General features: G+C 55.7%; 1 protein-coding gene across 4 annotated transcripts in view; it reads right to left on the bottom strand.

Annotated features, from left to right (window-relative positions):
* Window positions 1-20,690, bottom strand: part of PCDH1 (protocadherin 1) — an 86,875-nt gene that overhangs the window by 21,965 nt on the left and 44,220 nt on the right. Inside the window, exon 5 of one of the 4 annotated variants that reach the window (XM_068169541.1) lies at window positions 1,455-1,529. The exons of the other annotated variants lie outside the window; for them this stretch is intronic. Coding sequence (XP_068025642.1) covers window positions 1,510-1,529 — 20 coding nt within the window. The 3' untranslated portion in view covers window positions 1,455-1,509. Of the gene's footprint in view, window positions 1-1,454; window positions 1,530-20,690 lie in introns of those variants that run through there. 4 annotated transcript variants of the gene reach the window in all.

The following is a 20,690-nucleotide window of genomic DNA, read 5'->3' on the forward strand; positions in this document are numbered from 1 at the left end:
CAAAGGGATCTGCAGATCCAGTAGAGCCCAAAGAGATCTGCAGGTCTGGTAGAGCCCAAAGAGATCTGCAGGTCTGGTAGAGCCCAAAGGGATCTGTGATTTGAGAAGTCTAAAATGATGCTGTGATTCCACGCAGAGCCCAAAGGGATCTCTAGGTTCAGTAGAGCCCAAAGGGATCTGCAGATCCAGTAGAGCCCAAAGAGATCTGCAGGTCTGGTAGAGCCCAAAGAGATCTGCAGGTCTGGTAGAGCCCAAAGGGATCTGTGATTTGAGAAGTCTAAAATGATGCTGTGATTCCACGTAGAGCCCAAAGGGATCTCTAGGTTCAGTAGAGCCCAAAGGGATCTGCAGATCCAGTAGAGCCCAAAGAGATCTGCAGGTCTGGTAGAGCCCAAAGAGATCTGCAGGTCTGGTAGAGCCCAAAGGGATCTGTGATTTGAGAAGTCTAAAATGATTCTGTGGTTGCAGGAAGAACCCAAAAGGATCTGAGGTTTGGAAGGTCCAAAATGATTCTGTGATTCCACCAGAGCCCAAAAGGATCTGTAGGCCTGGTAGAGCTCAAAGAGATCTGTAGATCCAGTAGAACCCAAAAGGATCTATAGGTCTGGTAGAGCCCAAAAGGATCTGTAGATCCAGTAGTGCCCAAAAGGATCTGAGATTTGGTAGGTCTAAAATGATGCTGTGATTCCAGGCAGAGCCCAAAGGGATCTGCAGATCCAGTAGAGCCCAAAGGGATCTGTAGGTCTGGTAGAGCCCAAAAGGATCTGTAGATCCAGTAGTGCCCAAAAGGATCTGAGATTTGAAAGGTGTAAAATGTTTCTGTGATTCCAGGCAGCACCCAAAAGGCTCTGCAGGCCTGCTGGAGCCCAGATGGATCTGCAGGTCTGAGCGACCCCCATAGGATCTGTAGATCTGGTAGAGCCCAAAGGGATCTGTGATTTGAGGGGTCTGGGGTCAACACCTGACCCTTGGAAGGAAACCATTCCTCATCATTGAGGAGGTCTCCTGTCCTGCAGGCCCTAGAGGTGACACAAGAGCAGCCCTGTGCCTGGGTCAGAAAGAAGAGGAGGCAGAGGCTGGAGAATGAAAATTCCAAGGAGGTTGGGCAGCAGGGCTCAGCTGCAGCCTGGGTAGTGCGAGGGCTGGGGATGTGGCAGCTGAGGGAAGCTGCTGGTGTGAACAGCAACCTGCAAGCAGCTTTGTCTGCAGGCAAAGCAAGAGGTTTGCCTCCTCTCCTTGATTTATCTGCCTCTCCATGGGGGCCTCTTTCCTGTGTGCCTAAGAAGCAGCAGGATGCTAGATGCAGAATACACAATTTGGGTTGGGTTTTGTATTCTCTGCCCCCCCACCCCCACCCCCACCCCTTTGCTTTTCTTCCTTGCCTTCCCTAGCTACAATAAATCTGCCTTTTGTCAAGATCCCTCTTGTCTGGGGAGGGTAATTTCATCTGGAGATCCTCGAGGAGCAGAGATCTCCAGGTTTAATATCTTGGCTTTAGTTGGCGTATTTTCAAGCAAGCATTGAACCAGCTGAGGGAGGGAGGAGGGAGGAGGGGGAGAGAAAGGGGAGAAAGGGGGGGAAAAAGAGAGAGAGAGAAAGATTACTTATGTCTAATTGGAATTATCCTAATTACCAGCAAAAGACATCAGGCAAATATCCTCAGCTCCTCACTCTCTGTCATGTTGCATTCCCTGCTCCATCTTCTCTTTCCCCAGCAGCTATAAAACCCCAGAACATGCTGTTCTGACACATCCCTCAGCCCAGCCTTTGCCTCCTTGGTTTGTGCTGTTTCTTTTTGCCTTCCAGGCAAGGTGGTTTTAAAGCAGACACAGACAGGGAATGGATGGAGAAGTGCTGGGTTAGGACCTCCAGCATCCTGCCCTCCTCTGCTGGATCTCTTCCCCAGCCTCTCCCAGTGTCTCTCCCCAGTTCAAGAGACAGGAAGATACTGGAGAGGGTCCAGAAGAGGCAGCAAGGATGCTGAGGGGCCTGGAGCAGCTCTGGGAGGAGCAAAGGCTGAGAGCCCTGGGGGTGCTGAGCTGGGAGAAGAGCAGCCCCAGAGGGGAGCTGAGCAATGCTCAGCAAGAGAGAAAGGAGCTGTGGGGAGCAAGAGGCTGGGGGCAGACTCTGCTCAGTGGTTCCCAGGGACAGCACTAGGGGCAATGGGCACAGACTGGCACCCAGGAGGTTCCATGTGAAGAGGAGGACCAAGTTGTTTGGTGTGAGAGTGCTGGAGGCCTGGAGCAGGCTGCCCAGAGAGGTTGTGGAGTCTCCTGGTGTGGAGAGCTTCCAACCCTCCCTGGGCACTGTGCTGCTGGGCAAGCTGCTGTGGGTGCCCTGCTGGAGCAGGGGGCTTGGACTGGATGAGCTCCAGAGGTCCCTTCCAACCCCTACCATGGTGGGATTTTGGGATTCAGTGAGGGTGGTGAGACACTGAACAGGTTGCCCAGGGAGGCTGTGGATGCTCCCTCCCTGGAGATGTTCAGGGTCAGGCTGGATGAGGCTTTAAGCAGCCTGGGCTGGTGGAAGTGTCCCTGCCTATGGCAGGGACCTAGATGATCTTTAAGACCCCTTCCAGAGCAACTCTCTGCCAGACAGCAGCCCTGGCAGAGGGTGAACATTGTTGAGGAAGCCTTCCCAAAGGACAGGATGGATGAAGCTGAGAAAAGCTTAGCAGAGCAGACATGAACTGTGTGGGGCAGAGGCCTCAAAGCCCAAGAGAGAGAAGATCTGACCCTGTTTTCAGTGATGCAAGGAGCACCAATGCAGGAGTGTCAGACCCTGGGCAGTTCAGCTCCTCCATCACTGAGTTGCCGCCCTCCTTTCCCAATGGAAGCAAGGCTGAAGTCCAGCACAGAGGTTCTCAGGGAAGCCTTGTGCCTGGTGCTCAGCCTCTTCTCCATCCCACTATGGTCTCCAGGAACAGCAAACAGAGAAACCTTATTGCTGCATGCCTCCAGGACCTGCTGGGGAGGTGGAACCAACCACTCATGAAGGACAGCTTGGAGAAGAGAAGGCTCTGGGGAGACCTAAGAGCAGCCTTCCAGTACGAGAAGGCTGCAGAGAGGCTGTTTGCAAAGGCCTGCAGGGACAGGACCAGGGACAATGGTTTGAAATGAATACAGAATACAGAATTAAGCAGGTTGGAAAAGACCTCAGAGATCATCAAGTCCAACCTATCACCCAGCACCATCTAGTCAACTAAACCATGGCACCAAGCTCCCCATCCAGTCTCTTCCTAAACACCTCCAGTGATGGCGACTCCACCACCTCCCTGGGCAGCACATTCCAGTGGCCAATCTCTCTTGCTGGGAAGAACTTTCTCCTCACCTCCAGCCTAACCTTCCCCTGGCACAGCTTGTTCTGATGCTGCTTGCCTGGGAGAAGAGACCAATCCCCACCTGGCTACAACCTCCCTTCGGGTAGCTGTAGACAGCAAGAAGGTCTCCCCTGAGCCTCCTCCAGCCTAAGCAATCCCAACTCCCTCAGCCTCTCCTCACAGGGCTGTGCTCCAAACCCCTCACCAGCTTTGTGCTCCAGACCCCTCCCCAGCTTTGTTGCCCTTCTCTGGACACATTCAAGTGTCTCAATATCCTTATTAAATGGAGGAGCCCCGAACTGGACACAGTACTTGAGGTGTGGCCTAAGCAGTGCTGAGCACAGGGCACAATGACCTCCCTGCTCCTGCTGGCCACACTGGTCCTGATGCAGGCCAGGATGCCCTTGGCCTTCTTGGCCACCTGGGCACACTGCTGGCTCATGTTCAGCCTGCCATCGACCAGTACCCCCAGGTCCCTCTCTACCTGACCACTCTCCAGCCACTCTGACCCCAGCCTGTAGCACTGCATGGGGTTGTTGTGGCCAATGTGCAGAACCCGGCACTTGTATGTGTTCAATCTCCTGCCCTTGGACTCTGCCCATCTGCCCAGCCTGTCGAGGTCCCTCTGCAGAGCCTCTCTACCCTCCAGCAGATCAACTCCTGCCCCCAGCTTGGTGTCATCTGCAAACTTACTGATGATGGACTCAATGCCCTCATCAGTAAAGATGTTAAAGAGCACAGGGCCCAGCACTGATCCTTGGGGCACACCACTGGTGCCTGGCCGCCAGCTGGCTGTGGCACCATTCACCACCACTCTCTGGGCTCAGCCTCCAGCCAGTTCCTAACCCAGCTCAGAGTGCTGCTGTCCAGGCCAAGAGCTGCCAGCTTGGCCAGGAGCTTGCTGTGGGGGATGGTGTCAAAGGCCTTGCTGAAGTCCAGGCAGACTACATCTACAGCCTGCCCCACATCCACCAGGCAGTCACCTAGGCATAGAAGGAGATCAGGTTGGAGAGGCAGGACCTGCCCTTCCTAAATCCATGCTGGCAGAGCATGAGAGATGGAAATTGGATGTGAAGAACGCGTTCTGCACCAGGAGGCTGCTGAAACACTGCAACAGGTTACCCAGGGAGGTGGTTGAGGCTCCATCCCTGGAGATATGCAAGGGCTCTGATCTAGCTGGGGGATCTAGCTGGGGATGTCCCTGCTGAGTGCAGAGGGGCTGGACTGGATGAGCTGGGGAGGTCCCTTCCAACCCAGAGCCTTCTATGATTCTGTGATTGTAAATTCTGTGATTCTGATTCCATGGTTCTGTGACTCTCTGATTCTGTGGCTCTGTGGTTCTGTGACTCTCTGACCCTGTGATTCCATGATTCTGTGACTCTCTGATTCTGTGGCTCTGTGGTTCTGTGACTCTCTGACCCTGTGATTCCATGATTCTGTGACTCTCTGATTCTGTGGCTCTGTGGTTCTGTGACTCTCTGACTCTGATTCTGTGACCCTCTGACTCTGTGACTCTGTGATTCCATGATTCTGTGACTCTGATTCTGTGACTCTCTGATTCTGTGGTTCTGTGACTCTCTGACTCTGATTCTGTGACCCTCTGACTCTGTGACTCTGTGATTCCATGAGTCTGTGACTCTGATTCTGTGACTCTCTGATTCTGTGGTTCTGTGACTCTCTGACTCTGATTCTGTGACTCTCTGACTCTGTGACTCTATGATTCTGTGACTCTGTGATTCTATGATTGTATCACTCTGTGATGCTACAATCCCCTGCCATAAGCTTAGGTCCTGGGTGACAGGCTGGACCTGATGATCTTTGAGGTCTTTTCCAGCCTTATTGATTCTAGGATCCTGTGAAAGGTTCTTGTCCTGCTGAGGCAGGGCAGAGCTGGCAAGGGAGCCCAGGTTCCAAGCCCGGTGGGCAGGGAAGCAGGAGCTGCCCAGCAGGTGGCTTCTGCAGGCTGCCGCTGTATGGTGGGCAGGCTGCAGGGCCGCATCAGCTCACACGAAATGAGCCCTGCTTCCTGCGGCTCCGGGAGAGGAAAGGCAAAGGCTGGGGCTGATACGGTTAGATAAGCTCTGAGTCAAAGCAAGGCTCTCCTTGGTATCTCTCAGCAGATGCCATGACTAATGTGAGATTTATGGAGTGTTCTCTCTGCAAGTGAAGCCGAGAGCTAGCGTGACAACCACTTAACGGAGGTGACTTCAAATCAGGATGGATGAGAGCTTGGGAGAGGGAGACAGGAAGAGAGATTCAGCGCTGCTGAAGAGCACCAAGGAGAAACTCCTGAGGGAGAGCAGACATCTGAGCTGACATTTGACCCGGCTGGGCAGCAAAGCTCCCATTGATTTCAGCAGGGACAGGAATCAATCCCTGCTCTCCCATCCAGCTCCTGCCCACGAGGGGGATTTTCCACCTGAGGCAATCTCCACCTGGCCCATCCCTCAAACTCAGGCATGTGAGAGAGGAAATGCAGTGTGAAGGCCTCCAGAAGCTCAAACAGGAGACCTCCTAAGCAGCAGGAGACTTCCTAAGCTCCTCTAGGATCCCACACTCGTGCAGGTCCCTTTACATGGGGAGAGGCAGTGACAAGCAGGAAGGGTTTAAGGAGACAATTTGGAGGCAGATAAGGGGGGAAAGAATCCAGGCAGATCACAGGGGAGCTGGAAATGCCACATCAAATCCCTTCCAAAGCAGCTTTCTGAGGAAGCAGGTCTTTGAGAGCTAACAAATGGCTCAGAACCTGCTTGTCTGCTGCTTTTTGGGGTTGTGTTTTTTCTGGCGGCTTTATCTGCTGCAGACACATCCTAAACCCAGACCTCCTCTCGCCTGCTCGCTGCCCTTCTGCAAGATCCCTGCTTGATGCCAGCTCAGTCCTTTGAGGAGCCATCAAGGAGCCATCAAGGAGCCAGGTGAGGAAAATTGCTCTGATTGAAGAGCAAAACTGGGAGAGGAAAAAGAAGCAAAGCAAGCCCCCAAAGGGAGGCAGCCAAAGTTCAGCCTGAGCGGCTGCCTGAGTCCTGCTCACCACCCAGCCAGGCAAACGGCTCTGCTGGCACCACAGAGGACATGGCACAGGGACAGGGATGAGCAAAGCAAGGCAGAGGGGAGGGGAGCTGCCTCTTGCTGGCACTCTGGCTTGCAAAGCACACCAAGGTGCTGGCTGTGCTCGACAAGACCCTCGAGGGGAATGCTCAGAGCTCAGCAGCTGCCTACCCCTCATGGACGTCCCATGGACAAGCTGCAGCTGCTCCAGAGCATCTGTGCAGGACACCAGGGCTCAGGACTTACTCAGATGCCCACTTTAAAGTGTTACAGAAAACACTAAAGACTCATTCAGGTTGGGAAAGACCTCCAGGGTCATCGAGTCCAACCCCGTACAATGCACCTCCACAACCAGCAGACCATCTCCCAGAGGGCCACATCCACTCTTCCTCCAGCAGAGTCTGAAGGACTGAAGGGGTCCAACCCTTCACCCCTCTCCATGTCCTCTCTGGAGAACAGCATCACAGGATCCCAGCATGCTGGGGCTTGGGAGGGACCTCTGGAGATGATCAGTACTGAAATGCAGCTCTGAGGCCTCCCTCGAGCCTTCTCTTCATTAATTCCATTCCTTTCCCTCTGATAGCACTGTTCCAAGAAGATGTTGGTTAGCTGCTGAGCAACACACTGCCAGCGCCTGCAGCCTGCACTGCTCTGCCCCAGCCCAAACTACCAGAAATATCCCAGCATGGTGAAGGTTAGAAGGGACCTCTGGAGCTCACCCAGCCCAAGCCCCCTGCCCCAGCAGGGCACCCACAGCACAATGCCCAGCAGCACAATGCCCAGGGGGGGCTGGAAGCTCTCCACACAAGGAGACTCCACAACCTCTCTGGGCAGCCTGCTCCAGGCCTCCAGCACCCTCACACCAAACAACTTGCTCCTCCTCTTCACATGGAACCTCCTGGCTGCCAGTCTGTGCCCACTGCCCCTTGTGCTGTCCCTGGGCACCACTGAGCAGAGTCTGCCCCCAGCCTCTTGCCCCCCACAGCTCCTTTCTCTCTTGCTGAGCATTGCTCAGCTCCCCTCTGGGGCTGCTCTTCTCCAGGGTCATCATCCCTGGTACCCATGAAGGAGGGACCCAGCCTCTGGTTCCTCTTGCAGGCCCAATTCCAAAAGCTCCTTCCTGTAGCACAGTTCAGTGAACACAAGTTGAACCCAGGAATACTTTGAGGCTGACTTCAGCTACTCCTTGGAAAATGGACCTTCTACCAAGGTAGGGATCTTTAGATCTGGTTGAGATAAGAAGAGCTGCAGAGGACCATTTGCATGGGCATTTCCAGGAGCATTTGCAAGCATTACCAAGCCAAAGCAAAATGACTGAGCCCTGCTCTGGCTGAGTGTTTGCAACCTCTGCCTCAGCCTGCAGCCACCTTGTCAAGGTGAGGAGTTCCCTGGTTTGATGTCACTTGGAGCTTCAGGAGTGCAGGTCCTGCCAGGTGAGAGCTACCACCCAGCCCCAGCCCTGCTGAGAGGAAAGAAATGGTGGTGGAAAGCCTTTCTGCTCTGGACTGGAGGAGATACAGGATATTGCTGGGTCTCTCTGGTCTTTAAGACTGTCCCCACAGCACCTCCCCTGTGGGGACAGGCTGAGAGAGCTGGGGTGTTCAGTCTGGAGAAGAGAAGGTTCTGGGAAGACCTTAGAGCAGCCTTCCAGTACCTGAAGGGGGCTCAAGGAGAGCTAGAGAGACTTTTGATAAGGGCTGGGAGAGCCAGGATGAGAGGGAATGGATTGAAGCTTGAGGAAGGCAGATTGAGACTGGAGATGAGGAAGAAATTCGTTGCAGTGAGAGTGGGGAGACACTGGCACAGGTTGCCCAGGGAGGCTGTGGATGTCCCCTCCCTGGAGGTGTTCCAGGCCAGGCTGGATGAGCAACCTGGGCTGGTGTGAGGTGTCCCTGCCCATGGCAGGGATTTGGAATGGCTGATCTTGAAGGTCCCTTCCAACCCAACCCATTCTCTCCTCCTTTCCATGGGAGAGCAGAAGTCTCTTCTTTGCATGTTCTTACTCAGAGTGCCTGGATGAAAACTCCATGCTCCTGTCTGCTTCCAGGTAGCTCCCACAAGCCTCCAGGTTTGCTGTGGTGCTGACCAAGCCCAGACAAGAGGGAAAAGTGGTCCCAGACAGTAAGGTGAGTTTTGGGCTTCCTTTCATCATGTTCTCCAAGCCTGTGGTCTCTGCAGCATTGCCCAGGAAATCAGCACAGGGGCAGCAAGGTCACCTCCCTGAGATGCGCCCTCCTGATAGAGCAGGGAGAGCACTCATAGAATCACAGAATGCTCTGGGTTGGAAGGGACCTCCAAAGCTCATCCAGTCCAACCCCCTGCACTCAGCAGGGACATCCTCCACTAGAGCAGTTTGCCCAGAGTCCTGTCCAGCCTCCCCTTGAATACCTCCAGGCATGGAGTCTTAACCACCTCCCTGGGCAACCTCTTCCAGTGCTCCACCCCTCTCCTGGTGCAGAACTTGTTCCTCACCTCCAATCTCAATCTGCTCTGCTCTCACCTCAAACCATTGCTCCTGGCCCTGTCCCTTTGGGAACAGTCCCTCTGCAGCCTTCTTGTAGCCCCTTCAGGGACTGGAAGCTGCTCTAAGGTCTCCCTGGAGCCTTCTCTTCTCCAGGCTGAACACCCCCAGCTCCCTCAGCCTGTCCCATGGCAGAGCTGCTCCAACCCCCTGAGCATTTTCATGGCCTCCCCTGGACTCTCTCTATCAGGTCCATGTCTTTCCTGTGCTGAGGGCTGGACACAGCCCTGCAGGTGAGATCTCACTGCAGGCCTTTGCAGACAGATTATGTTGGGTAGGGCTGCCACATGAAAGAGAAAAACAGTAAGGAAAAGAACAGAACTCCTCCCTCCAGTAGGTTGAGAGCAGGAAGAAAGTGAAGGACATGAAAGAAGGGAGCTGCCAGTCACTGATTTCCATCATCTTGCTGCAGTGGAAGATGTCACAGCCCAGACCAGGACCACAAGGAATAGGGGGGAAACTCAAGAAATGCAATCTGGAATGCAAGAGGCAGACACAGAGCCATTGGGACCTACATATTCCACACCAGAAGGCACCTTCCAACTGAAATATGGAGCCCTGTGTGTCCCTTGGGCTTGGGCTCTCAATGCCTGCCCTGCTTGGGTGTTTTTTCCTAATCACATCAGCCTACCAAAGTTCAGGGTCAACAAAGTAATCAGAATCCAAGAGAGGGATTTGATTCCTTCAAATGACTTCTCTAGAGAGTGTCCAGGATCTGCCAGGGTCCTTTGGAGGACCTGAGGCCAACCTGACATGCTCAACTCCCTCATAATCCTGAGAGACAAGAAAGGCACTGTCAGATAAATTATTAAAGCCATTTTGGATGGCATCTGCACCAAGCAGCAGCCTTCTTAGGAGGTCTTGAGAGGATTAAAGGCCTTTTCTGTGGCTGGTAGCAATGTCCTCAGCACTCAGCCTGGGCAAGCAAGACCAGCTGGACCCTGCTCACCCTGGGAATCCTCAGAGCACTTAGGGAAGGTGACCTGGTTGCTGGGGCACGTCACAGAACCACAGGATGCTCAGGGTTGGAAGGGACCTCAAGGCTCAGCCAGTCCCAAGCCCCCTGCCATGGGCAGGGACACCTCACACTACAGCAGGTTGCTCACAGCCACAGCCAGCCTGGCTGCAAACACCTCCAGGCAGGAGGCTGCCACCACCTCCCTGGGCAACCTGTGCCAGGCTCTCACCACCCTCATGGGGAACAACTTCCTCCTCACATCCAATCTCAATCTCCCCACTTCTACTTTTGCTCCATCCTCCCCAGTCCTATCACTCCCTGACACCCTACAAAGTCCCTCCCCAGCTTTCTTGGAGCCCCCTGCAGATCCTGCAAGGCCACAAGAAGGTCTCCCTGGAGCCTTCTCCTCTCCAGACTGCACAGCCCCAACTCTCTCAGGCTGTCTCCAGAGCAGAGCAGCTCCAGCCCTCTGCTCCTCCTCGTGGCCCTTCTCTGGACACCTTCCAGCACCTCCAGAGCCTTCCTGGCACAGAGGCTTCAGGTCTGGACCCAGAGCTGCAGCTGTGGTCTCAGCAGAGTGGAGCAGAGGGGCAGAATCCCCTCCCTCCCCTGCTGGCCACACTTCTCTTGCTGCAGCCCAGGCTCTGCTTGGCTCTCTGGGCTGCAAGTGCTCACTGCTGGCTCCTGTTGAGCTTCTCCTCCCCCAGCACCCCCAAGGCCTTTCCTTCAGGGCTGCTCCTAAAGGACTCCTTCATGTCACAACTCCTCTGACCTGCCCTGCTCTTTCATAACAGAGGCTTTACCCAGGCCAAGGGTGCTGGAAAATATGGGAAAGGAGGGCCAGGGTGTGAAGAGGGTTGAAATTCCAGCCCAGACAGGGGTGTTGAAACCAAGGTGGTGTAACCCATGACCATTTGCAAGCTGTAGGGTGTTTTCTCCAGTGATAAAGATCTTCTCCCACATCCTCTCTCCAGCAGCCATTAGGAAAAGCAGGAGCTGGCTGTGGGGAGGAATCAACACTAAGGAGGCAGCAGAGGGGCTCTGTCTACCCTGGAGAAATGCAGATGCCTGCAGAGCTGCAGGTGACTGAGAAACCTCACTGTGATTTGTAGAAGCAGATGAGGTGCAGAAGGTGGTCACAGAGAGGGTGTCCACCCCAGACGGGAGCAGCACCTTGGCAACTGCTTGGAAGGGCTAAAGGTCTACAAGAAGTCATTGCAGCCCTGATGTCAGGAGCAGGGCAGGGATGGTCCCCCTGGTGAGGTCACACCTTGAGTGCTGGGTTCGGTTTTGGGACTCCTCACTCCAAGAAGGACATTGAGGAGCTGGAGCAGGTCCAGAGAAGGGCAACAGAGCTGGGGAAGGGTCTGGGCAACAGGGCTAGGGAGGAGCAGCTGAGGGAGCTGGGGGTGGTCAGCCTGGGGAAGAGGAGGCTGAGGGAGACCTCATTGCTCTCTGCAGCTCCCTGAGAGGAGGCTGGAGCCAGGTGGGGGTTGGGCTCTGCTCCCTGGTGTCAGATGATGGAAGGAGAGGCAATGGCCTGAAATTGTGCCAGGGGAGGGTTAGGTTGGGCATGAGGGAAAATTGCTGCCAGAGTGGTCAGGGACTGGCACAGGCTGCCCAGGGAGGTAGTGGAGTGCCCATGGCTGGAGGTGTTCAAGGAGCCTGTGGCCATGGCACCTGGGGCCATGGTTTGGTGGCCATGGTGGGGTTGGGTTGCTAGTTGGACTGGGTGAGCTCAGAGGCCTTTCCTAACCCAACCCATTCTGTGATTCTCTGATGCTAGGTGTGTTAAAAAGAAAAGGGCTGCAGAGCTGCTCAAACAGTCCCAGGGTGTCCCAGCTGGCCAGGAGCCTGAGCACCACTGCTCAGCTGCTCAGCTCTGTGACCTGCTGGGTCTCAGGCAGCACAGGGAAGACTGAGGCACAGCACCACCCAGGCCACCCTCCTTTATTCCATGGGCAGCAGCATTCATCCTGCCCTCCCACAGGGTGTGAGATCTTACAGGCACCAGGAGGTGTCTGTGCTGCAGACAACCTTTCTGAGCTCAGCAGCCTTTGACCAGGAGCAGCCACAGAGCCGGCTGGAATCCCCCATCCCCGAGCAGAGCCCAGGCAAAAGCATTCCTCAGCTCCTGCCACAAAGAGCAAACGCTGCAGGGCATGCCTGGGAAAAAAAAACGGATTCCACAGGCTGAACATGTGCCTGGAACAGCTTCTGCAAGACAAAAGGGACCTTTAAAGATAGGGCAAGAGAAGAAGAATGGGTTTGAAGATCCAGAGGCTTCAGTCTGCCAGAGGAGGGGACAGAAAAGCATTTGGTTTTTCTCCCATCCGCTGCCTGCAAGGAGCTGAACAACAATGGCAGTGGCACCCTTAGAAGGAAGCTCCTGACCACGCTGATGCTAAGCAGAAGGCAGGAGGGGATGGTTGCCCACTCCTGGAAACCTGCCTGATCACCCAGAGAGTCTCTGGGCTGGGAATCCTCTTCTGAGCCACCTGCTGTCTCCAGCTGATGGCAACACAGAATGTTTTGGGGGACCTCCAAAGCTCACCCAGCCCAACCCCCTGCAGCCAGCAGGGACAGCTGCACCCACAGCAGGTTGCTGACAGCCCCAAACAACCTCACCTGGGATGGTGCCAGGGATGGAGCAGCTCCAGCCTCTCTGGGCAGCCTGGGCCAGGCTCTCACTAGGATCAGTCAAACATTTCTCCCTTCTCTCCACTGAGTCTCCCTCTTGCAGTTCAAGCCATCCCCCCTTGGCCTGTCCCAACGGGCCCTGCTCAAAATTCTGTCCCCAGCTCCCTTCTTGACCCCTTCAAGCCCTGCAAGGCCACCAGAAGGTCTCCCTGGAGCCTTCTCCTCTCCAGGCTGCACAACCCCACCTCTCTCAGCCTGGCCTCACAGCAGAGGGCTTCCAGCCCTGCCAGCATTGCTGTGGCCTCCTCTGGCCCTGCTCCACCAGGTCCCTGTCTATGCTGTGCTGAGGACTGCAGAGCTGCCCCAGCACTGCAGGGGAGGTCTCAGCAGAGCACAGCAGAGGGGCAGAATCCCCTCCCTGCCCCTGCTGCCCACACTGCTGGGGATCAGCCCAGGACAGGTTGCGGCTGGGCTGGGAGCACTCAGTGCCAGCTCATGTCCAGCTTTGAAGCCACCAAGGTGCTGTAATGCTGCAGGGTGCCCAGGAGCAGCTCTGCCTGCATGGGATGGGCACAGCTGCCTGCTGTTGAGATTGGGAAGACAAAGACCAGCAGCCACATTATCTCTGTACCTGGTGCTGCTGTGGATGCCACCAAGTGCTGCTGGAGCTATCACCTGCACACATCCACAACACTAAAAGGTCTTTGATCATGCTGTGAAGCAGCAGAAGGCTTGAACTAGGATCAGAAGTGTAAAACAAAGGAGAGCAGGAGGCAAAAACTAAAAGCCCTCTCTGGGCTGCCTTTGCCAAAAGGCTGCAGATAGATCCAAGCTGTGCCAGATGTTGCTGCTGCCCAGGAATGGGGCTGCAGGTCTGTGGTGGCGTCAGGAGCAGATGGCAGTGGCTGGGAGGAGCACAAGGGAGAGTGGGAGGAGAGGAAGAGAGCCCCAGCTGCCCAAATGGCTCAGCTGTCTCTCCTCACACCACTTGACTCAGCTTTTGAGTGCCTCCAAGAGAACTTTTCAGTGGTGACTTGCTTGTGTGTGACCCCCAAGAGCACACCCAGGGAGGGGTCTCCTAGAATGGATTCATAGACTCATAGAATTGTCAGGGCTGGAAGGGACCTCAAGGCTCAGCCAGTCCCAACCCCCTGCCATGGGCAGGGACACCTCACACTACAGCAGCTTGCTCACAGCCACAGCCAGCCTGGCTGCAAACACCTCCAGGGGTGAGGCTGCCACCACCTCCCTGGGCAACCTATGCCAGTCTCTCACCACCCTCATGGGGAACAACTTCAGGAGAAGAAACTGGGAGCTACGGCAACCCAAGCAGGATGTCAGTGTCAGCTTCTGGAAGTGAGGGCAGGGAGGCTTTCCCAGGCTCAGCAGGGACCTCACAGGCTGGCCACCACTGGCCACCTGCTGTCAGAATGGGACCTTTCCACAGGAGAGCTCAGGGACTGTCCCAGGCTGCCCAGGGAGGTGGTGGAGTCCCCATGGCTGGAGGTGTTCAAGGAGCCTGTGGCTATGGCACCTGGGGCCATGGTTTGGTGGCCACAGTGGTGTTGGGTTGAAAGTTGGACTGGATGAGCTCAGAGGTCTCGTAGAGAGCAGTGAGGTCTCACTCAGCCTCCTCTTCTCCAGACTAAACAACTCCAGCTCCCTCAGCTGCTCCTCACCAGCCCTGCTCTACAGACCCTTCCCTGGCTGAGTTGCCCTTCCCTGGGGACACTCCAGCAACTCAGTGTCCTAAGACCTGGTGCAGGAGCTTGCTGCTGTTGCTGTTGCTTAGTGGCATCCCTCCTGGCCATGCCCTTTGCCCAGTACTCTGAGGGAGGGGGTCCCCAGTCACCTTTGGGATGCTGGGTGCTGCATGGCATGGGTTGCTCCTTGCCTGTGAGAGGGTAGAGTGTGGCTTGCTGTGCCTCTGGGGCACCTGGGACATGAAGGTCTTGGGCAGAAGGTTGGACTTGATGATCTGAAAGGTTTTTTCCAACCTTAATGGTAGCAGACTGCCCAGGGAGGTGGTGGAGTCACCACCCCTGGAGGTGTTCAAAGAATGAGTAGCTGCAGCACTTTGGGACAGGGAGGTGCTGGGTGGAAGGTTGGGCTTGATCTGAGAGATCATTCCCAACCTCAGTGATTCTATGAGCACTCCTGCTCAGCCATGGTGAGATGCAGAAGTGGCAGGATGGAGTTTGACAGCCTCAGACTGCACCAAGGAAGGTTTAGACTGGACATTAGGAGCAATTGGCATTGGTCAGGCACTGGAAGAGGCTGCCCAGGGAGGTGGTGGAGTCACCACCCCTGGAGGTGTCTGAAAGTCATCCAGGTGTGGTGCTTGGGGATACGGTTTAGGAGTGAACTTTGTAGAGTAGGCTTCATGGTTGGACTTGGTGACTCCAAGGGTCTTTTCCTTGATGACCCCAAGGGTCTTTGCCAAGCTGAGTGATTGATTCTGTGACCCTGGCTCTCCACTGCATCACTCCCCCAATCTTCCTCAGAACAAGAGGCAATCTGAGCTGCAAGGGGTTGGGTGAAGCCCAGCAGTCAAACCCTGCAAAACACCATCTCAGTTCCCTGGCTCAGGCTGTGCTGAGGCAGGGGCCCATGAGAAGAAAGGCTGAGTTTGTTGTCAGAGCAGCCTGTGGCCATGAACCAGGCAAGGAGGTTTCACATCCAGCCCTGCCCCAGAGTCCCCGAGCCTCTCTGCTGGCGTCAGCAGCTGCCCCGAGGTGGCCGCGGCAGCCTCGGCTGCGCCGTCCAAGAGCAGCTGGAGCCCTGCCTCATGGCTCAGCAGCACTGGGATGCTACAGTGGCTCTGGCCTTCTGCAAAAGAGCGGGCTGAGGAGCTGCCAGCTCGGCCAGGGGCTCACCCAGAGAGCCAGAAGCCATCCCAGGACTGTGGATGATCGTTTGCCTGTTTCATTCCCCAGCCGTGGTGGAGTTTCCTCCCCAGGAGGAGTCTCCTCCCTGAGGATCAGCTCCTTGACAGCTGGGAAGCACAGGCACAACGGCACTCAGAGCACTGCCAGAGCTCAGGAGATGGTTGTCAAGCCCTTGTTCAGTGAGGGGTTGGAGTGGGATGCATCCAAAATTGACATGGGGTCCCCACTTGAAATAGCAGGGCTAAAGCAGAGGGAATGTTTTCCCCTCTCCCGTGGGCTGAGGAACACAACTCAGGGAGAGTTCATCAGCTCAGAGATGATCATAGGAAGGTTCTCCCCCTCTACTCTACCCTAGGGAGGCTACAGCTGCAGTACTGGGTCCAGTTCTGGGCTCCCCAGTTGAAGAGGGGCAGGGAACTGCTGGGGAGAGCCCAGCAGAGGCTACAAAGCTGCTGAGGGGCCTGGAGCAGCTCTGGGAGAAGCAAAGGCTGAGAGCCCTGGGGGTGCTGAGCCTGCAGAAGAGCAGCCCCAGAGGGGAGCTGAGCAATGCTCAGCAAGAGAGAAAGGAGCTGTGGGGGGCAAGGGGCTGGGGGCAGACTCTGCTCAGTGGTGCCCAGGGACAGCACAAGGGGCAATGAGCACAGACTGGCACCCAGGAGGCTCCATGTGAAGAAGAGGAGAAAGTTGAGGCAAGGAGGGAAAGGGAAAGGGAAAGGGAAAGGGAAAGGGAAAGGGAAAGGGAAAGGGAAAGGGAAAGGGAAAGGGAAAGGGAAAGGGAAAGGGAAAGGGAAAGGGAAAGGGAAAGGGAAAGGGGGAAGGAAGGGAAGGGAAGGGGAGGGAAGGGGAGGGAAGGGGAGGGAAGGGAAGGGAAGGGAAGGGAAGGGAAGGGAAGGGAAGGGAAGGGAAGGGAAGGGAAGGGAAGGGAAGGGAAGGGAAGGGAAGGGAAGGGAAGGGAAGGGAAGGGAAGGGAAGGGAAGGGAAGGGAAGGGAAGGGAAGGGAAGGGAAGGGAAGGGGAAAGGAAAGGAAGGGGAAAGGAAAGGAGGGGAAAGGAAAGGAGGGGAAAGGAAAGGAGGGGAAAGGAAAGGAGGGGAAAGGAAAGGAGGGGAAAGGAAAGGAGGGGAAAGGAAAGGAGGGGAAAGGAGGGGAAAGGAGGGGAAAGGAAAGGAGGGGAAAGGAGGGGAAAGGAGGGGAAAGGAAAGGAGGGGAAAGGAGGGGAAAGGAGGGGAAAGGAGGGGAAAGGAGGGGAAAGGAAAGGAGGGGAAAGGAGGGGAAAGGAGGGGAAAGGAGGGGAAAGGAGGGGAAAGGAGGGGAAAGGAGGGGAAAGGAAAGGAAAGGAAAGGAAAGGAAAGGAAAGGAAAGGAAAGGAAAGGAAAGGAAAGGAAAGGAAAGGAAAGGAAAGGAAAGGAAAGGAAAGGAAAGGAAAGGAAAGGAAAGGAAAGGAAAGGAAAGGAAAGGAAAGGAAAGGAAAGGAAAGGAAAGGAAAGGAAAGGAAAGGAAAGGAAAGGAAAGGAAAGGAAAGGAAAGGAAAGGAAAGGAAAGGAAAGGCTCAGCCCCTGCAATACAGCATTTTACTGCAGTCTGCACAGCAAGGGAGAAAAAAAAAGGGTCCAAAAAAAAAGGAGGACACTGCTATGTGTGTTAATCAAGTGAGGAACCATCTACAAAGAGAAGGCATGGATCTGTCTTCCAGTTGAAGAGCTATAAATAGCCTTGCATACTTGCTTATCAGATTGGTTGGGCTGCAGGGATAATCTCCTGGAGAAAGCAATGGAAGGAAGCCCTCTCCTCCTCTTGGATATTTATAACCAGATGAAAGGCTGGGGAAATGCACAGCCTCCAGATAGGGTGCTGGGGGTTGAAAGGAGCCACTTTGTCTCTTGGCTTCAATGGAAGGTCAAGGATGGCCTTTAGTCTTCACAGCTTCACCAAGGAGGAAGGAAAAAACCCCACCCACAAAATCTCACCCCCCGACTCTGGTGTCTTTGAGGGGGTGCTCAAGAAGCTGGAGCAATCCTGGGGAGATGGACTCCCAAAAGCTTGTGGTGGTTTCATTCATAGCTCTGGAGGATCTCTGAGGCAACCAAGACTGCTCTGGACAAAGAAGGCTGAGAGATCTGATAGCATAGAAGCAGCAAATCACAGAATGGTAGGGGGTGGAAGGGACCTTGAAAGATCATCCAGTCCAAGCCCCCTGCCAGAGGAGGGTCATAGAATGGTCCAGGCCAGAAGGGACCTCCAAAGCTCATCCAGTCCAACCCCCTCTGCAGTCTGCAGGGACATCCTCCACTCAATCAGGCTGTCCAGAGCCTTCTCCAGCCTCACCTTGAATATCTCCAGGGATGAGGCCTCAGTCACCTCCCTGGGCAACCTCTTCCAGGGCTCCACCACCCTCCTGCTGCAGAACTTGTTCCTCACATCCGATCTCAATCTGCTCTGCTCTAGTTTGAAGCCATTGCCCCTGGTGCTGTCCCTGCAGGCCTTTGGGAACAGTCCCTCTGCAGCCTTCTTGTAGCCCCTTCAGGGACTGGAAGCTGCTCTAAGGTCTCCCTGGAGCCTTCTCTTCTCCAGGCTGAACACCCCCAGCTCCCTCAGCCTGTCCCATAGCAGAGCTGCTCCAACCCCCTGAGCATTTTCATGGCCTCCTCTGCACCCTCTCCATCAGGTCCAGGTCCTTCCTGTGCTGAGGGCTGCAGAGCTGGATGCAGTGCTCCAGGTGAGGTCTCCCCAGAGCAGAGCCAAGTGTCAGAATCACCTCCCTGGCTCTGCTGGCAGCACTGCTTTGGTTGCAGCCCAGGCTGTGATTTGCCTCCTGGGCTGCAAGCTCACACTGCCTGCTCCTGTCCAGCTTCTCCCCCCTCAGCACCCCCAAGTCCTTTTCCCCCAGGGCTGCTTTCTATCCCCTCCTTCCCCAGTCTGCATTGACAGTGAGGATTGTTCTGGCCTAGCTGCACTTGCTCTTGTTGAGCCTCATGAGGCTCACCTGGGCACCACCTCTCCAGCCTGTCCAGGTCCCTCTGGGGTGCCAACAGCACCACTCAGCTTGGTGCCATCTGCACACTTACTGATCACCCAGAGCAGGTCACACAGGAACACATCCAGGTGTGCTTTGAATGTCTCCAGAGAAGGAGACTCCACAAGCTCCCTGGGAAGCTTGCTCCAGGGCTTTGTCAGCCTCACAGTGAAAAATGGAATGGGTTGGAAGGGACCTCCAAAAGTCATCTAACCCAACCCCCCTGCAGGCATCAGGGCACATCCTGGGCAGAAGGGCTGTGGGAAACACAGCTCTGATGAGCTGATGCAGCAAGAGCAGTGTCTCCTGACCTCCAAATCACCTGGCCTGGTGCCAGGGTGCCCTCAGCAGATCATGACCCTGACCCCAGCCCCTCAAGTTCATTGAACTGCCTTGGCCAGATAATCTGCAGAGCCCCAGGACCAAGCAGGGTTAACGTGGGTGGATTGCCCAGCACCTTGGCCTGCCATGGCCTCTGCTCTGAACCTGCTTCATGCAGCTCAGGAGGGTTACAGCAGGCACTGGAGCCTGACTTCCCAAGCCTTGCCACGTGAAGGGAGCCAAGGCAGGACAGGCTGTGGGACAGTGAGCAGAGCATGGCCTTGCTTATCCCCTGGGAGCCTCCTCACAGCTCTGTGTCACCCCTGGATTTGCTCATGGGTGGGCTGTGTGGTGACCTCTGTCCTCCTGCTGCCTCCTTCATAGGGCAAGTTGGGTTTGGTGATGCTGTGGGCACAGAGCCATGCCTGGAAGAGCCACTGCTCTGGGTGATGTCCTCTAGCCTTCCATCTCCACTGGGCAGACAGTGGACATCCCAGGGACTGCAGGCAGCCCTCTCTGCCCTCCATCTCCTGCTGCAGACCCCCTCCCCCCCAGGTCCTACTCTCTCCTCCTCTTTCTGCTTTTAGCTCAGCTTCTCCCTCATCATCTCTGGGTGGCTTTGTCACCTTCAGGCCATTACATTTTCCTCTCCCAGGCCCATCACCACCCCTGCCCTGCTACATCTCCTTGCCCACATGCCCTTGAAGCCCCTCTTGCAGGCACAAGCTGGTACCCAAGGGCACTTGGGAAGCCTGGGCACTGTCACCCCGCAGCCAGGACCGCAGGAACCTCTCCATGCAGCTCTTCCCAGAGCAGTGGCTGGTGGTGCTTTGGGGAAAAAAAGTGACACTCCTAGACAGCAAAGTGCCTCCCACTGCAAGAGGAACAAATGGTGTTGGGCACCCTGCCAGACCTGGCACCACCATTACCTTGCTTCAGCGATTGGAGCATAGCGAACTCCAGCGTTACTCCAGGGACTAACCTGGGAAGAAGGAAGAGAGCTTCCACCACACCCCCAAGACCAGCAGTTCCCCTGGGCTCCTCAGCAGGTTTGCAGCTCCCTACACCAGTTGAACACACCCTCAAGCCATTTTCACACCGCTTACAGACCTGTCCCAAAGCGCAGGAGGGGACCTTCGGGAGACCCCTTTGCACCTCCTCTTTATCCCTCCCAAGAGATCCCTCTGAGCTTGGCAGCTCCACCACACCCCCCCTCAGCACAAGAGCACAAAGAGGACAGCAGGTACAGGAAAGTAGATGTTATGTGCACAGCCAGAGCCAAGTCCAAGGAAGCAACTGAAGCTGACCAGAGAAGAGAGCTTGGGGAGTGGGCTCGCTGAGGGGAGCCAGGCAGGCAGCACAGAGGCAGCACGAGGAGCAGAACTGGGGCTGAAGCTGTGCCAGGGCAGGGGGGAGCCAGCTCTCCTGTGGGGAGATTGCAGACACCTCTGGTGGGCTCTCAGGTAAAGGTGGACCCAAGCAGGAGGTGTCCAGGAGAGCCCAATGGAGGCAGGACAATGGCTCCTGGGTTGGCCAGCACCACGCTCTTTGATCCTCCACTCCACCCGCCTCTCACCCCGCTCTGTGCCACTGAGCCTGCTCCACCCCTCTGCTCCCCGGGGCACTCCCACTCCTCTGACACCCACCACAGCATGAAGAGCTGCAGCACAGCCCCACCACCCCTACAGCCCTGCCATGAGGGAGGGCAGGCAGGCACCCGTGGGACCACCTGGCTGCAGCACACAACTCACCACTGGCTGGGCTGCAACCCAGCTCTGCATGCCCCCTGTGCTGCCCTCTTGGACCACCCTTGTCTACACCATCCCAACCTCATCTGCCTCCTACCAAGCCAATCTGCCTCCTACTGAACCTATCTGCTTCCTACCAACCCCATCTACCTCCTACCAACCCCATCTACCTCCTACCAACCCCTTCTACCTCCTACCAACCCCTTCTACCTCCTACCAACCTCCTCTGCCTCTTA

Source organism: Melanerpes formicivorus, unplaced genomic scaffold (genome assembly GCF_026170545.1).
Source record: "Melanerpes formicivorus ecotype bairdi unplaced genomic scaffold, bMelFor1.0.p_v2 SCAF_188, whole genome shotgun sequence".
NCBI lineage: Eukaryota > Metazoa > Chordata > Aves > Piciformes > Picidae > Melanerpes > Melanerpes formicivorus.